Source organism: Phaethon aethereus (genome assembly GCF_964289735.1).
Source record: "Phaethon aethereus genome assembly, chromosome: 7".
NCBI classification, from domain to species: domain Eukaryota; kingdom Metazoa; phylum Chordata; class Aves; order Phaethontiformes; family Phaethontidae; genus Phaethon; species Phaethon aethereus.
This window is the reverse complement of record NC_138583.1, coordinates 15,879,811-15,904,005: the sequence shown is the minus strand read 5'-3', so window position 1 is coordinate 15,904,005 and position 24,195 is coordinate 15,879,811. Positions and strand designations below refer to the sequence as shown.

Sequence of the window (24,195 nt, the reverse complement as noted above, 5' to 3'; positions counted from 1 at the left end):
TCACTTGAAATTCAGACATAGCAGCATTGAATTGTTTGATTTACAATTGAAATTTCACCTGCTTTTTCCCCTAAGAGCCACAAAACTGAAAGAGAGTCATCAAAATGTTCTGCAGATTAGTCCAGGTGATGTGCAAAATCTCACCGATTTGTAATGAAAATATAAGATTGGTATCTAAAAATACTTGATTTTTGGTGTTTACATAGCCTTACCAAACTATACAGTTAAACTTCATGCCTCAGACATATCTATAGAAGGGGTAACACAGCATAAACCAATGAAGTTGTGAATTCTCTTGGGCAGTGACAGTCTGTATTTGTAACAAACTTAAATAAATAATCCTCACCAGGCTTGTAGCATTTCTGTAGAACATTTTGCTGCACTAAATCAAATGTTTTTCACAAGACGAAATGGCAGTGGTAGCAAACAAGCAGCAAAGCCAAACATGATACACAATCACAACTTACTCTCAAATATTCCCACAGAACAACAGAGTTCATAAGGGTTTGAAATAAAATGCCACTTAGGGAAAAAAAATATTTTGCTAGTAAAACATTCCAAGAGAACTTGCTAATGATACTTTTCTCCTTGTGCTGTCACAGGAAATTCCTCAAATTGAGTATTTATTTCCAGTGCATCCTTCTGTAACGTATTCACATACAATGGCAAAAACCAGCATGAATCCTCCAAAACAAGAAACCAGACTTTTTATTTTGCATTGTTTTGTTAAGCAATTTCCAGCATAGCATTTCTGACATCTGTTTCCAGCTAATATTGCTACTAAGCAAGCAGGTAACAAAGACTTGCTTCATTCTAAATAATAAAGACAAGGCCAAAAAACTGAACTGAAAGGCACCAGAAGAGACAAATGAAGCTCAAGAAAACTGTATTCCAAAAGTGAATGACAATCCTTTCTAAAAGTCATCCATATATAGAACAGAACACAAGATGACAATTAATGTGCCATTAACTGAGAGTGCATTTTTATGCAGCCAAACATCTATGTGGATACTTTATATACATATATTTAATAAAAACTGGACAAAAGAATAAATTACAATGCACTAGTCAGAATGTCACCAGTTAAACTGCAGACATAACAAAGTAGCTTAACAATTAAAGATGTTTTCTTTTTTCTTATAAAATTATTTTATTCATGTTTGAAATTAACTTTGTGGTTCATTGTCAAAGAACATTACCTCAAAAAAATGTATCGTAGAACAGAGCTGTAAAGATAATGAATCTCATCAATTCAAACTGTGTTTTGAACTGCATTATCCCATACTCTCCAGGGATTAATTCGCAATTAATGCAATGCCAAATGGGCCAAGCTCTCACATTCACACAGATGATCAGTGTCAATCAAACCTTCATTCGCAGGGGCTGAAAGTACATCTTTGTGTTCTCTCTCCTGCTACAGCATTGATGAAAGGGGTGTGGATACGAGGAGGATACATAGGGTATTTTCTGATAGTTTTAGAAACTTCGGAAGCGTTAAGGAAAGTCTAGAATAGACACATTTGCAAAAAGCACAAAGCTCATTTAAAAAAAAAAACAATTTAGAAATCAAGCTAAGAATCAGAATAAGGGTATTTTCCTTATGGTGTACTTGAGACAAACTTGGTAGTTTTACATTTGGGTAGTATTCAGGTTCCCTGGATACCAGATCTAGACAAATGGGTTTTCATACAATCAGTATGCAAAAGGGGCAAGTACTTCTAAAATCTTCTTAAATATACAAAGATAAATAGAACATAAAACAAAAAGAGTTGTCTGTAAGTTTAACTTTTTTAATTTCCACATATAAACAGAAATAAAACTGTCTGATTCAGAACAAGCTCAGGGCCCAGCACGAACCTGTATGTCTGTGTGTATATTTGTATACATCCTCCTATTCACAGTGCCACCATCATTCTTAGATCCAGCTGTTTTATACTCATTGACAGATGGCATTTATACGTACAATTCTCATCAAGTACAATATGTGACACAGTATTGGAAAAAAATAGCTATTTAGAAGTAACTACACTTGCATCTCTGAAAATACAAACAACTCCAAAAAACTAACCTGAAGAACACACGTGCTGCTTTGGGCTGGGATGGCGTTAATTATCTACATAGTAGCGAGTATGGGGCTGTGGTTTGGATTTGTGCTGGAAACGGTGTAGGTAACACAGGGATGTTTCAGTCGCTGCTGAGCAGCGCTGACACAGGGTCCAGGCCTTTCCCGCTCCTCACCCCACCCCAGCAGCGAGCAGGCTGGGGTGCACAAACAGCTGGGAGGGGACACAGCTGGGACAGCTGAGCCCAGCTGACCCCAGGGATATTCCATACCATATGATGTCATGCTCAGCGTATAAAGCTGGAGGAAGGAGGAAAAGGGAGGCGTTGGGAGTTACGGCATTTTGTCTTCCCAGGTAAACGTTACGTGTGACGGAGCCCTGCTTCCCTGGAGATGGCTGAAGTTTTCTCACTTTTACCCTTCTGATTCTCTCCCCCATCCCACTGGCAAGGAATAAGCGTGCGGCCGTGTGCTGTTTAGTTCCCAGCTGGAGTTGAACCACAACAAAATAGAACATATAAAGCAAGTTGTTAGAGCTTTTATGTTTTCACCTTGCCATTGATCAGCTCTATTGTTTCTACCTGAACATCAGTTTTTAGCAAAGGCACTCCAGTAAATGAGGTAAACTTCAAGAGACTGGACAGTAATAACTCATCACCACAAAGGAAGCTCTTTGGCAAAAAAATTAAATTTCTGCCCCTGAAAAGCACAGCTTATATCTATGGTTGCATATTACATTGTATTGCACCCCAAAAGAGAAAATAGAACCAGACTAGAAAAGGATATTCACTTCCTAAACAGTTTCCGTGCTACTGCCATTACAAGGAAAAGAAAATGGGAGCCCTGATGTAGCCAGTCTAGTGGGAAATTAGGTTCTTTTACTGGCTGTGCCTAAAGATGATCATGGCAAGCAAATGTTATTTCCTACTCTATTTGAGTCACTAATTCACAACAATAGGCAGAGATCAGGATGGCAAATGGAAATGAAAAAAATGAAAAATCATCTTTAATGCTGAGGTAATTAAAACTCAGAGAAGTACTTCTCTATGTATGTGTTAAAACACCTTTTCCATGCAGTAAAATAAACAAAAGTTGACACAGGAAGGAGGAAGGTTGTGAAAACTACTCAAAAAACCCATGGAAAACGAAAAAGTATTGGCAGACATCAGACCCTCTATTCTACTGCAGCACATTCAGTAGCATAGAGAACTATCTAAAGAGTACATATCAAGGCAGATTTTCTTCTTAAGAATGAAGAATAATTCCATTATTATTACCTTGAAGAATTAAGTGATGAACAATTTCAAAGGAAACACGAATAGGAAAAGAACCATCATTAGGATATATGATGCTATCCTGTACTAAAATAGATCACTTTCTTAATCAAAACCCTTCTCAGTAACTGCTTGTGACTTTTTCCTTGAGTATTCTGCTTTTATTCAAGCCAAAAATTAAGACAGACATGAAAGTGAATGAAACTCTGAAAAGAAAAATGTAATTATTTGGTTATTTGTTACCCGAAGATTAAAATAATTATGTGGGTGATATTTATAATATCTCTTTGACAAATGTTTCACTTTTAACTGCTGTTTCTAGAACTGAAAAATACCATTGTCCAAGAAAACAGTATTTTATGGATGTTATTCTACATACTAGGAAGGAAGGAGTCTAGTCCTTATTACCAAGTGGAACATTTCCAACCAGGATGTGACTGGATTTAATTGACAGAGATGCCATTTCTCTGCTAAATAAATTCCCAGTTTAAGGATTGAAATCTTCCGTTAGTTGCTACCATGCATCACTGGAAGTGCACATATTCACTCTAAAGAAAAATGTTCTATATACATCTTGTGGTAAAAAGAGACAACAATTCAAGCTGGTGGCTTGTAAAATGTAGAAGCATTGAATAAACAACAGAATAACCTTAAGGAAGGATATTGGAATAATCCCAACAGTTTTCCAAATGAATAATCTTCATTCTTTCCACCAAGAATTATTATCTTTGTGATTTTGTTTAGAATCTTTCTTAAAAGGCAAGTTAAGTACTGCTTGTTACTAAGAAACGTCAATTCAGATTAAAGCAGATGTATTGGATCACAACTGTGCCCCTACTTTGTAATGGGGTATGTTGCAGAGATCCTCAAATTTGTGCCAGAATCAGAATTCAGACATACTGTATAGCAACACAAAGCTGCTTAATTGGCTCTGCTGAGACGTATGACTAAGTGGTATGGAGAATACTAAGTTGATGAAGCTGCACTATTTTCTGATCTCAGATCTCTCCAAATAGCATTGCACTGGACGTACCATTTCATGTGGTACTAGTCTGGAAGAGCGTCTGTTAGAGTGATGAACTGGGTAGCATAGAAATGCTCTTAGCTTACACTCCTCTCACAGCTGTGATAACATTCATTTTGTCTCCAGTCACCTTCCCTATACCATGAATATAGCAGAGGAAGCAATGGGTAGTATCTTCAGTATGAGCCGTATTGACTTCCACTGGAACTAATCATGACTCGCATCCTGGCCTGACAAAATTCAGTGGTCTTTCCACTCTTTCCCCTTGCTTCACTATCCAAGAAAGTGATGGTGTTATTCCCATCTTTCTTGATGCCCCTTATGTATGAAGTCACATAGAATTCCTTTGTGGACATACCTGCCATTGCATCTGCAAAACTACTGACAGATTAAGTCTTGGATGAATAGATCACTGGCATTTTGTTTTGGACAAATGCTTACACTAGTGCTCTTCAGCTTTGATTGAAGACGTGATTTTTCTCACTCTTTGCATAAGATCAGACGACAGCTAAGCGTCCACGGCACAGGCAGAATACAACAGCTATAGAATGCATTGTCAAGGGAAAGCAGACGACGGTATATGTCATTATCTGTCTGGTGTGCGCACTACATCCTGTTTGTCTCCGCTGCCCCTGGCCAAGCCGTAGTTTCTGTTGTTCCAGTTGTTTTTTTGAGGATATCACAAGCCCTCCTCTCACTCTACCTTCATTACTTCCTGTTTGACCAAATTCTAAAAGGAATTTCTTTTACTAATCATGCATTTGGGGATCTTAAATAGACTGGTATTTCACTACATTTAATTCTACATTGCTGAAGTGGATGTCAGGTCAGTTGCTAATGCAGAATAAAGCAGAATTTTTCACTATCACACAGGGATATAGCTGGGGAGTTTCTAACCTGAATTAAACTATTAATGAGTCTTTGCCACGGAAAAAAAAAGAAAAAAAAAACACGTGTGGAAGAAAATAGGGTAAGAGAGAAGGAGAAAATAAAGGAAAAGGGTGCCAGTAGAGTATGTTAACTTGAGGTTGCTGAATTTAAATTGAAGCCAGGAGTTATATGTTGGCCAACAACCCAGGGAAACCTTCAGAGAAAATGCTTCTCCAGCCCCACTGACAGAGCAGCCAATAAGCTGGTAGCAGTACATGGATTAGGTGGCCCACAGAAAACCTAAGCACCCCAGAGAAGTATCCTGTGTTGTCAGTTTTGCTCTCCTTGAGAGAAACAATCAAACAAAGGCTTCTAGAAAGCAGTGCCTAAAAACCATTATATGACCCATTAGTTTCACAGAAGACAATCGCTCTGACAAATAGCTGCATTTTGTTGGTCTGAAATAGAACAAAAACATGTTTCCATCCATGTTTCAATTTGACGCTTTTGACTTGGATATGTTGGGCACCCAGAAGCTTTGCCATTATGCTTTAAAATCTTTTTTAAACAGACCTTCAGAAAAGCACCACCTTATGTCATTCAGTGGTGACATATTAAAGAAAAATTTGCTAAAATTAATGAGAACACTCGCTGCAACATTAAGAATGTTATGAAAAAGCATTATCCTCACTTCAAAGGAGCTCGAGATAGAACTTGAGTTTTCCCACCACTTGGCTCCTCTCCACAAAGAAATTCTCTACCTTGGTTATTTGTTTTACGCTTGACACATCTAGGCTACAAAGGTGTGGCTGACGTCCATGTATTCAAGAATGCCTTTTGCTGGTGTTACCACCTACCTAAATATCAGTATGTACAGATGATAGCAGTGAAATGCCTGATTTTCTGAGTCACATAAGAATTGTTTTAGAACATAACCACTGCCATTACAGACAGCTAGGCTGGCTCACGTGGAGTGACTCCAGTGTACTATCTTAACATTGCAGTAATGGCAAGCCTAAAAATAGTTTGGAGAAAAGCAGCAAATATGTAGTCGTAAAGCTTTAAAATTCTACTGATACTTCGGAATATCATCTTCCCAAAATAATTGGATTCAACAGAATAATATTCTATTAAGTCCCTTTTTATTGGTTTCTTCTGTGTTAGGCTACCAATTTGCCTGTTACACCACTGACAGGGTTCAGCTTGATTTGAAAACAAGGGTGGCCTATGAATGGTATCAAAGAGAGCATATTCCTAGTTACATTGGTTTGTATCCAACCATCACAGAACTCAAAAGGTCAGGATGAAACTTTCTTCTGGCCAAAACTACAACACTATATAATTAAGTCAATGTAAATCTAAAACACATTGAGATACTTTGCAGATTTTTACTGGCTCACCTCATCTTGAGAAATCTATCAAACCCAAGAGTTGGAAATCTGAACAGATATGCAAGATATAATGCTCATACTAATTCATTCAGAGTTTTTCAGAAGTGCTCCTGTCAGCCTCCTATGACACATTTTTTTTCTGCTGCAAACTGTAATTTTTTGGCAAATACTCTTCCCTTGTATTTCTGATCCTAGTCTTGAATTTGAAAGATTCTACATATGCTCAATGAATATAAAAACTATAATTTTGCAACAGTACGTATAATCTCAACACACAAAAGTAGTTTCTCTCTCTATTCATTCTACAGATCCAATGTGACTGTGTTTAATCTAGTTTATATAAGACCTTTTTCCCATTCTTGAGTTATTTTGGTAGACCAGGCACTATTATAAAGTTCTTCACACTCAGCCGATGAGACCAAGCACTTTGATTTGAAGTAGATGAATGGAGCAATTTAAAGATGTATAATTGCTGCAGGAAGAGAGGGAAAGGAAAATGTACTAGAATACTCACTTTGATGAATCTATGAAGTATATTACAAGAGCACCAATACTAAGAGCGAAGACTAAGACAACCTACAAAAGAAAACAAAAGAGTCATTATTTAACAGTGTTGAAGTTTGGGGTTTTTTTCCACACAAAAAAGACAAGGAAAATAAATAATAAACCAGTATTTTCTTTTTTATTTCAGCTGTCACTTTCTTTAGAAAGCTACTTCCTACTTCAATTTCAAACACTATATACTACCATAGAATTCTTTCTTGCATTGAAAAACAGACACAATCAAGTTGAATCCTAGCTCAGGCATATACAGCTCAGTATACAATTAGGTCCTAGATCTTAACCTCTACTATATTTTTTATTTCAAATGGCAAGCAATCCCACTGCGTGGCATTCCAATCACACTATAGCTTTATCAGACTTACCCTCCCGGACTGCAGTAAGTTTCTGCTCATTGGTAGGTAAACCAAGAGTGAGGGCAGATTAGACTGAACTTCCATTTATATACATGGCTGTGAAATCCACAGGATAAGTGTAAGGCTATGTCAAAAAATGGATTTACTCTGCACTCCTGTCCACTAAGACTATAGTTAACTTTCAAGCAGGTTAAAACAACAGCTTGATGCAGCATGTCCTGATATGATGAATACATACCCCAGGCGCCATATAGTCCCAACATTTTCCCTCCCGTCAATCTGTTGAAGTTTTTGAACCAAATCATTCTGTTAGGTCTAGCATCCAGCCTTTATTAACAAGGTAGAACTTGCTTTTCTGGCTAGCGCAGCAGAAACTGGTTAATCACATCTCCATCTGCCTCTCATTTCTTTTTTGCTGAACATAAAGCCAATGCAATTGTCTGTTCTACCAGCTCCCAAAGATTCTCCAACATTGTGGGAACGTTTAGTTTCACATCCTATCCAAAGTAGGTGTGCATCTACACAGGACAGCATAACTGAAATTTTTGTACTCAAATTTTGGCTTGACAAATCATGAAGTACACAATAGTTTGTGTACCCATTGCTACTTAGATTTCTGATATCCTTAGTCTAGGTTTCTGCCTCTTGAACAATGCCATCGGCTGGGTAATTTGGAATCTGAAAACATGAACCCAATAATTTTTTGTATCTGAGAATGCAATTCTTCTAGAAGAAATCAGAAAAGATTCCCGGCTGTCACACTGAGTGTGGGAAACAGATGGAGAATTGTGTTGCCTGCAACTCATCTGATCTGCTGGTCTACAGAATCAAAACAAAATGTCCCTTAGTCTTCTGGAAGGCACATCTCAAGTAGTTGCTTAGAAGTGATGTCGTTTAAGATAAACACAGAGAATTGATTGCTCAGGATTGGGTAAACCATGGTACTAACTAAGGGGACACAGCTCTTTTTCCAATAAAAGAAACAAACTCATTAATTTCTTAATATTTTGTAACCATTACAGATTGTTAAAAATTCCATTCAACTCAAAGTTTACATTAATTTTTCATTCCTATTAGATCTTGCTGACCATAACTTTTTGCTTTGTGAACGTCTGAGAAAGTATTTTGCCTGAGTACAAGTGCCTGTTGTCTTATCTGATGCATTATCACCCAAATCAGTGAGATCTGTCAGTCAAATACAAGGACTGAAACTCTGCAGATAATATTTTTACTACCTAAGTCTAATATAATGTTAACATCTAGAGTTTCAATCTTCTTTCATTAAACTACATTATTGATTAGATTGTGTACAGGTGTTGCAAGGTGAGATAAGCTATTAAATCCATATAAAGATGGAGTAGGAGTCTTACCATCTCCTAAGAAACTAATGTGGTGAACAGAACTTGTGGATTGTCACCTGGCAATATACCCCAAATTATGATCCCAAGTGATCCCAAGGCCTGTTTTTCACTGAATTAAGTTACTGGGAATCAAATTGTGCATGCCCTGCCCCACCCCTTGCAGTATTCAATGCCACGCACAATCACAGTTTGGATCTGAATCAAGTCTGCTCCATTGTCTAGCTCTATAATTACTTCTTATCAATACATTTCAAGGCAAGTCTTCATTTTTTTTTTTTAAACAGAGTTAACCTGAGGGTTCTGGGAATACAGGGATTACATTTTCGATGAAAATTTTCATTTGACTCAAATCAGTTTTAAACATAGGTATTCAATCTTACATGGTTTAAAGTCAAGTATTAATGGTGATGTTTTAGCGAACATTCTGTGGAATCATTTATATACGAATAGCACCATCAAAACCACTACTAAATAGTTATCTCCTTAACGAGAAACAAAACCAAAACCAGCAAACAACTCAACCAACCAAAAACTAACCTAAAAAAACCAAACCCCCAAAAATCCAAAATCAAAACAACAGATTCACCCTACAGAAGGAGTTTTGAGCTGAAGAATGCCAAAATAACCATTTAATGCTGAAAATTAAATTTGAGAAACTGGACTTGTAATCTCTTTGGGACTCCATGACACTCTTCTCAGTCTTTCAAGTTTTGCAAAGTACAGAAGTTAAGCTGGACTTTTGTTTTCCATTTCATATAGCAATTCTAAGATCACAACATTCAGTCATTGCCTACTAGCCAAAGAAGTCATCTAGAACAAAACCAGCATAACTGTACACCAGCCTTGCATTTTAGTTATATCCAATCCTTTAATAATCATCACTTGCTGCTTAATTCATGTTATATAGGTTCTCAGTAAGATCTTCAAAGACACTTAAGGAATTTAAATGTTCTATGACAGTTCATGTAACTACTACTAAAATGCAAATACCTAAATTTTGCAAGAAACTCCAGATTCCCACGCTACACCAAACAGTGAGGTATGTATGCAAAACTACACTGTAATATATACCTGATTTTAAATCAATGTTTGTTTTCTCCTCTATTGCCCAAAAACACATACCTAGCATTACAACTCATAATGTCTCCAAAAATCACAGGAAGGGCATCTGAAGAGAATGGGATCTTAAACTCCATTTTTATCCTGCTAGCAGAGACATGTTTTTGCTTTGCTAAGTGACAGAGGTATTGAGATGAACTTGAATACACCAAGCGTGTGGAAAAAGCAGGGCCTGAACCAACCAGTTTAGAGTTATACTAAAATTAAATAAAACACCCTCCCCTCAAAAAAAAAAAAAAAAAAAAACAAAAAACCTCCTTCCATGCTATAGAAACACATTTGATGGAGTCTCAGATACAAGTTTTTTGCTGTATTCCCCCCTAAAACGGCTAAATGAAACCTGATTATTCAGACCAAGGGAGACAATTACTGAGTTTAGGTCTAGATTCAGATTAGAGTCTTTGCTGTATTGTCGTGGGAGATAACACCTATTTTAGGGAACTTGCTATGCAAGAAGAGATGTATAGACACACTGATAGCTGAAACTCACAGCAACTAGAATCTCAGTGGGGGAAAAAGCGTGCATGTATGTGAATTATCGCCTTTTTTGTTAACCAGGCCATGGGAAGAAGCTTGCTTGCTCTGTTTATCATTCCAATGCATTTGGCACAACATTGCAATTGCTGCACATCTGTTTTAACTTCACTCTGTCTGGAAGGACAGAAACTTTTAATTTATGATAACTTACTGTTTGTTTAAGATTGAGAAATGTGAAGTCATATGCTAGCAGCTACGCTGACTAAGCACTTGGTATCAAGTTAAAAATAAGCACCAATCTGATTAAAGGAAGGAGAGGGAAAAACACGGAATAGTTGCTGCATATCCTTAAATCTTTCTTAAGGGGAAAAAAAAAAAACCCCACATAAAAAACCCACAACAAAAAAAAGCAAAACACAGCCATCCAGCCACAGGGTTCAATAAAAGTGTACAATGCCTTTTTGAGGCAGGAGTCAGAGAAAACACAGATAAAATCCATTTAAAGATGACTGTAAAAAAATGTTTTGCTCTCCACTGCTAGCAAGATGCTCCAGAAGAGCTTTGACTGCTCCGCTACAGTCAAACTGCAGCCAAGCTTTATATATCCACATTAAGGATGGAAAAGAAAAAAAAAAAACACCACCAACAAACTGGAAATTTTAATAAGGATGTAGCAACATAATAAGACTGCAGGGAAAGTATAGGCATTCAGAAAATACCGTCAGAATTAAACCATGATAACCGTGAAGGGGATCAGCACACCTTCCAGAACCAGGCCTACGTAAACAGAAGGATGACGTTGATAATCCAAGGGGTGGCACTGTTTCCTCTACACCGGCACCGAACTATTGGCCTTATTGAAGAAACATGGGAAAACGGAAAGGCTGTTCACATTAGAGACAAGGGCTACAGTTAATACATCCACAACAATGAGTAGTGTAAGGACTCTGGAGCAGGAACTTTAATCTCTTGTAATATCTGAACGTCCTGTGGAACACAAAACAGCACTCATTGAATTTTCAAAGCCAAATTCTTGCTAATACAATACTGAACTACCTAAACCTCATTAGTACAAAATAGCATAGAACTCAACACGTAAGGCAGGAAATAAAAAAAGGATAGCTGTGTATTGTTATATGCCTCTCAGTATAAGTATTAAAATAAGAAGTATACAGTGAAAAGAAAAACCTGTCAGGACACCTGTAACTCCTAACACTTCAAGGCACAAGAAACTCCTTATTTTGTTACCCAATGACAAACTGTTGTGTATTTTCTTCTGGAATGTCTGTCTGAAACTCTTATCATTCTAAAGTTAAATTTTTCAACCCTAAGCCTATCGTACTGCTTAGAATGTATTAAGTTGTTCATTGTTAATATTTCTAGAATTTAACTTAATTTTAATTTCTATGTCCATACAGTAAATTCTGTTAATGAGCTACTGCGCTTTTTCATATGGTGCTTTAAAATAAAGATCTATCAGCTTTTATATTTCAAATTACGTAAGGGGAACACAAATTATTTCTTCTGACCATAATGCTACATCTTCAAGGATCTACTAAGTTTGGAACACTAAAGTTTGCATTAGTACGATATCAATAGCCTGAGGTTTTGACCCAATCTGAATGAAAATTTACATAGTTTAAATATAAAAAACAAACTTTAACTATAAAAGTGGAAATCAATTGTATTTCTTTTACAGACAAACAGAATTTACTTGTCTGGATTTGTTAGAAACCAGAACCTGCATTTCTAAGGACACACCGGCTGCATGTTGCAGACTCTAGGATATGCACCAGCATCTATGCGATTATTGCAGTTTAACGAAAGACTTAAGCAAGTCTAGACCACAGAAGAGCCAAAATGTCTTACTTAAGTTGATGTCTCATTAACCGATACCTTATATGCAAACAACAAAATTCAGAAAGCATTCCATGTAGGCAAAGCCATAAGTGGTATGAAATTATGCACTGCAGCTGATATAAACAGCTGAGCAATTAATATCTCTTAGAGTTACTATAAATACAAATGAAGTAAGCGCTATTTACTACAATGCCATATAGATTCTTGCTATAAAAATCAGTGTTCTCCACTCAGTTTTTGGTAGCACTTAGTAATAAAAACATCTTAATGAAGTATTACCTTTGTGCATATCACAGTAAACTAAAGCAGCTGCATGATGTTAAATAATACAATTCACATTAGTTCATCCAACAGAATGGTTTTCAGAACTTTTTGATTTGTCAAGACAAATAAAATGTTATATGAATTTTTGTTGCAATCAATAGTAAATTTCTATTTAGAGACCTTTTTTCCTCTATACCCTGATACCCAGAAGTAAAGCAGGAGTGAGGATCACTCAAATCCATCAGCAGGACCTAGTACAATGCTCTGGATGGAGCTGTACACTGACTTTTCTCTGGGCCTAAACACACTGCCCTGTCTTCAGTCTGTCTGCCTCTGCTTCTTCATCTGGTCTCTCCCAGGCTAACGCATAACTAACTAAACGAAGGCAAAAGTACAAAATATCCACCATCTACGCTGAGGTCATGAATTCCCAGGGGCTCTTAGAAGGTCATTCTACCTCATTCAGGTTTGAAAGATCATATTTCTTGATGAAGTTCTCTCTTAATATCTTCCAGAACAACTGCACACCATGCTAGCTTCTCTTTAAAGAAAACTATCTAACCACACACCAGTAGTCATGAGCAAAGCAGGAAATGCAAGCAAACGAGGGCTGAAGCGGGTGAGTAGGAAGAGAAAGATAAAGTGATAAAATAATGAAAAGACAGAATATGATTCCAACTTGTTCCCACCAGCAACAAATAATAAATGAGAAGTTCAAACAAGGATTCTGGGGAACTGGGAAATTTCCTTTTGTTTATCTTTTATTCACAAATATAGGGAAACAGATTTTGCAGTTAATATACTCCCTGTATAAGAGCCATGCTTGATGGAACATAATACTATGAAGAAGAAACAGTGATATATGCATTGGCTCTCATGCGAGTACAGGCAAAGTGCAAATTCTACAGTCCGCACCTGCTGTTGACGACAGGGTACGTGCCAACAGCTACGAATCTTAAAGGATGGGTCTGCTGGGTAGCGTGCTAGCTAGTAAATCTGACTTGGTGACATTTTGCATGCATAAGGAGGGGCAGGAGGAGGTGTGGAACAAACAAGCCAACATTTCTACTATTCCTTCCATGCTTTGAATGCCAGGATTTAGAATTCAGTTCTAGAAGGAGCTACACACCTCCAAGCTACGCAGTGAGCCATCTCATGTTTCAGAAAAGGTTCAAGAGCGTACGACTCCGAAGAGCCTTCACTAACCTAGTTTTGAGTCTGAAGCAATTAAAGTACTAAATCTAAACTTGGCAACTTTGATTGCCACATTAAAAACTTCTCAGAAACCCAAAGACTTGGGAAAGTTTGCATGCAAGTTATTTCCCTTATAATACATTTTCTGCTTTTATATTTTGTTTACCTCTATTACACACAAGGAGTTAACTAAAAAGTTAATTAGCTATTAAATTCTACAGTTAGTAAATTAGTCACCAACAAGCATTAAAAACAGTACTGAAAACTTTGTCAGCTTTACGAGACTCTTTGCTCTATAAATTTTCCCCTTCCGCAAAGCTCATACAGACTTACCATTTACCAAGAAAAGTCAAAGTTAATCCAAAAGAAGAGGTGAAGGAGAGTGAGAAATGACTATTTGATAAATCAATAGGCAGTAAGGTCTCAGTGAACTTCTCTAGGAAAATTCATAGCAAGGATTTAAATTTAAAAATAAGAGACAGCAGTAAAGTAGGTCAGTATGTGCCTTGGATGATGATCATGAGCAATCAGAAGATTTGATTATTATCCCTACTTCTGCCACTCATGTGGTGTGTGACCTAAAGCATATTACTTGAGCTCTTCAGGCTTCCAATCCTCCCTCTTGCTTTCATTTGGCAAGGATCCTGCATGTCAACTCATTAGGGCAACAGCTGTCTTTCATTACAGGTGTTTGCAATGGATCCAGCACAGCTGAGACCTCTGTGGCTGCCACAGTAATAATAAAAAGCCTGAGTAGGACACTGTGTAACAGTGTTAGCACTATCTATGAGAGCAAAGGGACTTTATTAAAGAGTTTTAGGTAAATAGAAAGGCATCAGTATCTCTTTCTAAGATAAATCTCTTGTTTATCTTTCTGGAATTACATTTTTGGTCCCATTAAACCACACTACCCAGTATAGTAGGGTTTTAATTTATTAGTGAAACTGAAAGTATGTATTTATTGTAAATATATCTTAAAAAATAGAGTTCATATTTAATGCATGTCTCTTTACAAACTTTTGTAATAATGATAAGAAATACAGAAACAAATTTGCTGGGAAAGAAAACAGATGCAGCAGATACAGAAGATTCAGCAAAAAAAAAAAAAAAAGAAAAAATAGCCACACGTTCAGTTCCCACATATTGAACTTATGCATCTGAACAGTAATTTGAGTATTATCTGTAAGGTACAGGTAAGATGCATGGTAAAGGCCTGAATCACTGCCTAACTCTTCATAACTGTAGTAAGTAATTAAAGTAACAGGTCACTGGGAGTAGGATACATGACATCTCTGAACAAAAGCACACAAAACAGAATTAGCAAATTCAGCCTGCCTGCCATCAGCTGCATTTTATTCTCTCTCCAATAAATATTCAACTTTCTTACATATACTTCACCAAGCCTACCTCTCATTAGAGCAGACTGCTTGAAATTAAGAAGAGTCTTTCTTATTAAAGAGATGCTGTGGGATCAAAATTCTGGCATCACTAAAGTAGACATCAGACTCAGGAATATGAAAAATCAAAGCAGGAAATAAACCAAAGAAAATTAGTATCTCAATGTGCTTTTGTTTTCTACACACATTCCCAATCTCATTGGAGGAAGAATCTTAAAAAAGGAAAGATCTTTGCTATGTCCTGTCCTGTACATGCTTCTAATATGTGTTAATATTTCAGATTTATTTTTCTTTCCTTATACAAAGTGATTTTTGTCTCAACTTTCCATTGACATATTGACATTAAAAAATTCTGTCCAATCCATAAATTTGAAAAGACTGAAATTTTCTAATTAGTGAAAAAATACAAGACAAATCTGCTAATGGTGCTCCGAAGCTTGAAGTTAATTAGGTTTTCTGGGAGACTGCCTGTCAATACAACCAGTGAATGCAGCTCCTCCAATTCAGTATTTAATTTCATTAGTCAAAAACATAGCAGTACTTTCTATCACAATGTCCCACTTTCTAGAGCTAAATGCATAATATTATATGTACGTAAATATGTGTGTGTGTGCATATTTTTTTTTCCCTCCAACCTAAAAAGTCCTTCCTCCTAATTACCTAGCACTCACCCAAATTACTTCCCATTAAGGTCAACAAAAATAAAATTCACTTTTTGTATATTGGTAAAAGTCTAACTCACACTGATTTCCAGCGGATGCATGACTGGCTCGACAATAACACTGAGCAAAAGAGTTGTGTTGGTAACAGTTACCTATGAACTGTTATTCCAGTTGTCAGTGTTCTCATTTTTAAGTTCCCCCTAGTCTGACTGTAGATAAGGGCCGTCAGTGTGCCTACTGCAACATCACTTTAGAGAAAGGAGTGACTGACGTGTCACACAAGCAAATCGTGCTAACTGAAAAGCGAACAAAATCAACTGCAAAACTGCACAAAGACAAAAGAACCCAGCTCTAGAGCATGGTCCTCCCTACCATATACAACTCAGCAGGAGAGCAGCACTCATAACAATGCTTGATTATTCACAGTCCCATGCCCGGTCTGAGGAAAACCTCCGCTTAACTGCCTCACACCCTGAAACGCGGTATATGGCGATTTTTTTTTGTTTGTTTCCATGTTCCTATATTTCAGTTGTGACAGAAGGCTTTTTAACTCCAGATGAAGAATTGGAACAAAATAACTTCAGCTGGAACTCTTTGTTCTAATAACACCTCATCCCATCTCTGGATGAAGAAAGCGACTGAGGTAAGCAAGATGCAGAAGCACGCAAAGACTCTTGCACTTTCTGATATAGCGCCTATACGAAAAAATCTCCACCTGTGCATGGAACATCTTGAAAAGCACAAAAGTGCACTAGCTTATGGAAAGAGTAAGAGAGAGAAGATATTGCCCCAAAATCATAACCAGAATCTGTCTAATTAATTTAGAAAATAATTTAACTACAATGGTGCAACATCAGGGAAATTAAACACCTGACACAAACAGGAAATACAATAAGGTCTATACCAGTAGAAAGTAATTATTTACCAACAGTTAACCCAGACCTGTATCTGGGGTACCACAATACAGAACTGAAAATTAATAAACCGTAAAGAAAATATATATACATACTGGCAAATGCTGTCTTTTTAAATTAAGCAGTTTTCTATTTTTTAATTGGTGTTTTTTAAAAACAAAACAAAAAACCCAAAACCCAAGCAAACAAATTTCACCGCTCTTCATCTTTTTACTTCAATATACTGTACTCCTCACTAGTTCCCATCAGCAATTTATTAACTGAACAACAATGTAAGAGGACATGCAAGAAACCATCAAGGAAAAAAACAAGATGGAAACCAAAGAACGGTTGTAAAAATGCCAGAAAATAATAATATAATAGGGTAACCAAAATGCCCTGTCTTTCAAATGTTGAAATCAGAAATATACTTCTGGAGATAAGTGTTTGTGATAAAAACAAACAAACAAACAAACAAAACCACACACACCAAAAAACTCTAGCAAGCGCTCTCGGGAACTAATAATGTTGCAAATGTGGACCTGAGAATTTAGGTCTGATCTGGCAATCCACAGTGTGTTATTAAAATACTATACATATTAACACCGCTGCTGAAGGAACTTCAAGATTTATTGCCATGTTTTAAAAAATAACTCAAAGGAACTATATTTCTTTGTGAATGGATCACTTCAAGGATTAAATTTAATGAAATTATTTACCTCACACATTCAAATTATTGCTAGATTGTATGGCAGACAGGAATAATCCTCACATTCCTCAGTCATTTGGACATTAGGGTCTGACATGCAACCTACACAACAGTCATGTCCGTAAGTGTTGAAAGAGGAATTAAAGAAGGACTAATTTAAACAGGTTACTTCCTATCGCTAAGGTTTTATGATTGAATGTTATGATTGAATTCATTTACTCAGATTTGCTGTTACTATTCCTAAATTTTCAAATAGCAGAACTCCACAAAGACAGACACAATTTCAGTTATTTAAGTTCTTAGTCATGAGTCTTACACATACAGCAAAGGGGGATGCAGCTGAAAAAAAATGCGAAGTTCTTGGCTTCCGTAAAGCCTAGTAAAATGTCATTCAAGAAAAAGACTGAATGAAAAAGAAATGGTCAAATAATTCAGCATACAAAAAAGCATCTGAATGCTTGTCAAGGAATGTACTTTAAAACAGTAGGAAAACAAGATACAGCTTTCCGGAAGGAAAAGAATCACTGCTAAATCCATCTGATTAACTGCAAAAACAGCCTTCTGCTGCAATACTCAACATTACAGCTCTCATCTTCCATTTAACCTGGGTTTTTTCTTGAACCTTTTGTAATATAAAGATCATTTCCAGAATTGTAATGTTTCCACTTCCGTTTCCAGGACAGAATACAACAATTGCTGATACCTGCAAATGACTGAAGCCTTGTATTCATTGGTCAAGCTCTACAGTAAGTCTAGGAAAATCCACAGATGTTGCACTGACTTCCAAAGAGAGGTAGCCATCAACAACGTGATTTTTTTAATAGGGACCACTATACCTTCAAAGGATTGCATGACAATTTGCAAGAGCTCACTGTACCTCAATTCACATTGTCTAGTCAAGTAGTAGATTAGGCACAGCTTGCTGTCAACTACATCAGAAGCTTTCATGCAGCAATTAAATGAAGTATCAAACACTGGACATCAATGAACAAAAATAATGTGAAGAAACCATGCTAAATAGGAAGGGGGGAAACAACTGCTGATGGAGTTCAGTAATATAGTATTTCTGAAAGTCACCTTTGCATGCATGTTTTTCCTCCTTTTTCTCTACCATTATTTGTCTTTCAGTCATTTTGCCAAAATTGATAGCTTTGATAGCTACAGGAAACCATCTCTCATACCAATCTGCTTTGAAAACTGAATTTACTTTTTTAATCATTAAGAATAAATCTAAACCTACTTAATCACCCAGCTATATATGAGAATTTGTGAATACAAAAAGCTGCTTTCAATTAGTGTACAAAAGAAAACTATAGAAAGAGCAAGTCTGAGCAGTGACTGTAAATCGTAGCACTGACTGAATTTTAGTCATTGTACAGACTTAAGATGTCTGAACATTCTATACAAGAGCATATACCTCAGCTTACCCAAAACCAGAAAATATAACCAGCATAATACTTTTCCAGGGGCTATTTCAAAATAGAATTCTAATCAGAACTCTTAATTTCCCACGGCAAATAGATAAAACCAATGTGAGCTCTTTTGGTTTTAGACTAATTTGAACTAAAAGGCCTGCCAATTAATTCTTTGACACAGTCATTAATCATGAGATATGAGATCTCTACATAATTAGGTAATAAAATTTAGCAATTTTACTGGAGCAGCTAAACCTGAAGTAAACAAATGTTCACGGTTGTGGTGAACTTGGTTTATGGGGAAGCATTCACTCATGGTAAGAAAGCCATTTTCAATGGCCTTTGGAAGTAAACTGAATAAATGTTCATATAGTAGTTCCTGCTCCTTTAAAAAACATAAGCATAAATTTTCCTTTTATCATTTGTAAAATCTGTGCAAGTGTAGTTATATGCTACTACAGGTGAAATCTTGATCCACAATTTGGTGCAAGGCTGCACTGCTACATGGAGGTTTTGTCACACTTTGGTATTTTAGATAAAGGCACCATCAATTACAGGCAATTACATACTGTAATCATCAAAGAAATGCTGATGGTATGTCATAAATATTGTTAATCTGGAATTATGATTCAACACCATTTACCAAATGATGAGAAATTCACATGAGGTATGAAATGCATCAATGATTTGCAACTATCACTGAAGACCAGTGCAGAAACCAAATGATGTAGCAAGCAATGATGTTGTAGACAATGGAGCAAGCGAAAGAAAGAAGTTATTTTTACACAACAAACCTCTACTTGTGGTGAATTTTTTTTTTTTTTTTTTTTTTGAGGGGTATGACAGAAAGAGCAGTTTCTCTGTAAGGATGAAAAGACTGATTTATTCCGCAAACTTGTTTCCTGCAGATAAGTTTTCCTGTATTGCTATGTGGCTATATTTCTAAAACTGAAAGTTTTTTTATGAACCTCTTTAATGTGGTTTAAAGATAAAATCATACAATCATATGGTTAAAGGCTTGCAGAACCAACTTCCAGTGTAACTCTCACTCATACTCTTGTTTAACACCCTTGCTTTTAAAACATGTAGAGCAGTGACCACCAAATCTGGCCTTAAACCCCTTACCTCAGCTGACCTTTTCACTTGCTAGAGACAACACTATGTCAGGTCCTTCAACTCTCTCCCTCTGGTGTCACGGCTTTTGTTGTTCTTTTGACAAAACATGAAAAGTTTAATTCACCTTCTCAAAGCCATCCCTTCCTCTGAGTCCGTAGTCTTTACATCTTTACCTGGCTTTGCTAGCCTGTGCTATCTTCCACCAGCATCCTTATGCTTCTTAGAGATGCCCTCTTGAGGGTGCAGACCTAGAAAATTGCCTGTCTTCCTGCATGCTTTATATGGTCCCTTGTGAAGGTCTACGACTGCTGAGTTTCATTCTGCAGTCATCTTATCTACAGACATAAAAAAACAGAGAGTGGACAATGAGGAACATACAACTTCAGCTTACGTTGTCCCATAACTGTCCATGGTACAGAATTTTTCCCCTTTTCTGCAAAACTGATTCAGCCTGCCTATATTCTCTTTCTGAGGAGCTACAAGAGCATCTATTCTGATAACACCAAAAACCAAAACTGGACAAACCACCAGGTAATCCCATACCTATCCTGGCCAAAGAGATCTATAAGAAGTATTACTGCAACCCCATGTCTTCATTTTAGTATGCAGTTTTTAGTTCACATTTTAGAATATCATGGAGTGGGCAGAAGTTGAAAGTATATATTGGGTTTTAAGGAAATTTTTTAAGTATTGCAAGAAAAATATTGTGTCTTGCATGAACTGCACAAAAATCTAGCAGCCACCTTAGTGAAAGACAAAGTGAAAGACTCTGAGTAGTGCAGAATCTGCTGGAATTTTGGCCAGGTAAGTTATACCACTGAAGTGTAAACCCTTTTCCTTTCCTTCCCCCTGCCCCGCCTTCCCTGTGCTTTCCTCCCTCCCTCCCTCCTGAAACTCTACTTACTATTGATCTCGTACACAGATTCAAGTCCTGTGTTGCTTTATTCAGAAAATATTTTATTTTCAAATAGGTCACCTCTCTAAAATCTGTGCTACAGCAGAAAATCTGCCAGCTAGATGTGGAGAGATAACCTTTTTAAGACATGCTTTTTAAATGTAACAACAGTTTAAGTCTTTAGTCTGGAATGAGAAGTTTCCCTCTCCCAGCTTTAGGCCCGGCTCCTTTCCTCCACTGCGCTGAATCACCAGACCCACTTCCCTGATGCTCACTCTCTCCTGAGGACACTGCTGCTGTTATTTTTTAGTGAAGACTGAAGGAAATTGGTAGGTGAAGGAGAATGAGCACCGGCGGTGGATGGGCTATTTGTTTTTGTATCAAACCAAAATCCCATCAAGCTCTGGGCTCTGCCAATGACCTCCCTCCTTCATGGGACCAGCTCGCTGTACATACACCTCCCGCAGAAGACCAACAAGTGGAAAAAAACAGGAGACAAATCAAATGTAGTCCAAGGACACTTAAAAAAATGCTTATACCAACTCTGCAGATGAGCAATATTTATACTGCGGTGATGATACTGCAGAAGAACAAACATTATCAAGTCCTAATACTAACAAGTAATTTATTTTCTCAACAGCTTGGCTGCCATGCTTCCTCTCTGACACCCAGACAGATCTGGAAGAAAGAGCTTTCAGCATTCATAATTTCAAACATTAAATTAGGTTAAAATTCCTTTATGCTGATTGCCTAAAGCCTCTGAATCCCTCTCTGATGAAACCAATCTTGCAACAAAGACCTATGTAAACGCATGCCAAAGCCACTGAACACTGCTGGCTCGGGAAGGAAGTCCACCTACTGATTCATTAACATGACTGCCAGCAGCACTGATGTATTCCTTGGAGATCTCTTGTTTAAGCAGTTTCTAAATTCATCGTTTGGTTTCTCATCGTGGTTCCAGGTATATTAAACACCAGGAAGACCAAACACACATCCACATCTGCTTACATACCTGATTTTAAAGCTGCAGCTTTTTCTTAACTATGAGAACATAGTAGGATGTCACTAATAACAGAACATGCTGCAGGGCTATTCCACAATGTGAAACATGGCCAGGAGGACAGGTTTTTGTGAATGAGCAAAGCCTTTGTTAGAACGGGTGACACACACAGTTTGCACTGACAAGACAACCCCGAGACAGGCGCTCTGACACTGACAGTGGACTTCTAAGCTGCAAATTAACAGAGCAAGCTGCCTTATTTTTGTTGCAGTTCCTTGGCAGATTAGAATCAAATGAAGACTGTACTGAATATATAGAGCACCTGTTTAGATTGTGTTAAATCTAATCACTTTACATATATTCCCTGAACAAAGTCCTTTGTGTGATTCAACAGAACTTAAGAACAGCCCCCGTATTTGCAAAACCAGTAGTCAGTAATTCACCTTCTTCTCAAATCTGCCAACCAAATCTGAAAAAAGGCAAATCTGTGCGGCAAACATCATACCTGCACAGGCATGTTTGAACTATATGGAGTTAATTAATTATATGAAAAAATATTAGACTAAACTAGTTGAATAACAGCTTATTGATAATTTTCATTTCTGATTTTTTTAATGGAAAAAGTAGAACAACAATTAAACAGATGCATAAAGATAACATAAGCAAACCCCTTCTTCCTCTACCCTACATCCAAAAAGAATGAAGGCTGAAAAAAAAAAAAATTAAAGTCCTCCAACGCCCTTCAAAATTTTAACATTTTATGAAAAGCTTACACTTTAAAGCAAAGACTTTCTTACAGAGAAATGTAACAGTTATCAGTTCAAAACTTCCTCCCGATTGCCCCAGAACTCTAAATTTACATCTAACTCTTCATTTAAGGGTGTAACAATTTTAACTTCTCATTAAAAGTTTTTTGATTTCCTGAAAACAATAGGAGTCAGTACATTCACTCATGCTTAGTTCATGTTTTGAAAGGTTTCTTCAAGACCACAGAGGCTAGAAACTTACTATGTAAAATTAAGAGTTTAGGGAACGCATTATGACACCCAGGGGAAAAAAACCCACAAACTGACAATGCCCACTTTAAAAAGGAGTTTTTTTCCCCTCTGTGATTTTATGAAAAAAGTCATGCATTGTTTTGTTTCTGCAATCCAAGAGGCCATGAGTGATCAAAGCTCAAATATCCTTTTAAATCATAAAATTCTCAGTCCATTAGCTTGAGAAAATGACTTCATTTATATTAAGGCCCTGAGACTCCTGAAGGAGCTCTTCTAGCACTTGCAAAAGCAGCTGACTGTGCCCAAATTACTATTTTTGAGCGCACCATAAGTTGTTCATAAACAGGGATATCTTGGAGCTACTACATTTACATACCTTTTCAAAAAAGGATTAAATGCAGATTAGAAACATTTGATCTAAATTCTTATCAACAGGTCTGATGAACTTGCAGAAACATTACCCTCCTCCATAAACTCCTAGGAATGCTACAGCTGACCAATAGCATCATAAGTACGTTCAATGCAACATGTATTATTATTAAAGAAAACCAAACAGATGAAACTAATCTCTTCTGCATTATCTGCAGTCCATTCTTGACAGTACCACTTAACAGGGGTTTATCATGAGTCTTGACAAATTTTATCAGTTTGGTCTGCCATTTCACTTTATGTCCCCGTTTCCAGAGACACGATATGAACATCACAGATTGCATTAAAAAATAAAACCACCAACAGCCACCACAATTTTTTTCATCCCATCAAGTTATAAATTAGAAGGTAATAAAATTTGACCACCGCGAATCACTTTAATGGTTGAAATACATGAGTTTAACATGGAGCAACGTCACTGTTTTTAGAATGTATTATTTTGGAGATAATTTGAATATAGACTTAGGTCTGGTAAATGCTTTGGAATCTGTTTTATTGACAATATTGCTTATTAGATGTTACAAAGCTGGTGATCTTCAACATTATCCCCTACTTCTACAGGATTGTTCAGTCTTCATAGTGCAGTCTGTGCCATAATTTAAAAAAAAATTTTTTTAAACTATGAAATCCTCTGGAAAAATTACCATATTCAGAATTTACCACCAGGTGTAATGTGTGCTAAATTTATAGCAACAGCTTAAGTCCTCCCACCACAGTAAATTAATGGATGTAGTTTCTTACAACACTTGAAGAAAGAACAATATATACACTATAATAGTAAGGTACAATAAAATTTAGGATACCTAAAAACTAAGAGTAACGTCAAACTCTTCAGGAGAAAAACACGTGTCAAAAAATATTGCTTCAC

The 24,195-nt window shown here is 36.8% G+C and overlaps 1 protein-coding gene across 8 annotated transcripts in view; it reads right to left on the bottom strand.

Moving 5' to 3' along the window:
• Positions 1–24,195, bottom strand: part of KCNMA1 (potassium calcium-activated channel subfamily M alpha 1) — a gene marked incomplete at its 3' end in the record, with an annotated part of 525,005 nt that overhangs the window by 276,885 nt on the left and 223,925 nt on the right. For all 8 annotated transcript variants that reach the window (XM_082002432.1, XM_082002434.1, XM_082002435.1 and 5 more), the window contains one exon: positions 7,136–7,197. In XM_082002432.1, the coding sequence (XP_081858558.1) occupies positions 7,136–7,197 (62 nt within the window). The remainder of the gene's footprint in view (positions 1–7,135; positions 7,198–24,195) is intronic.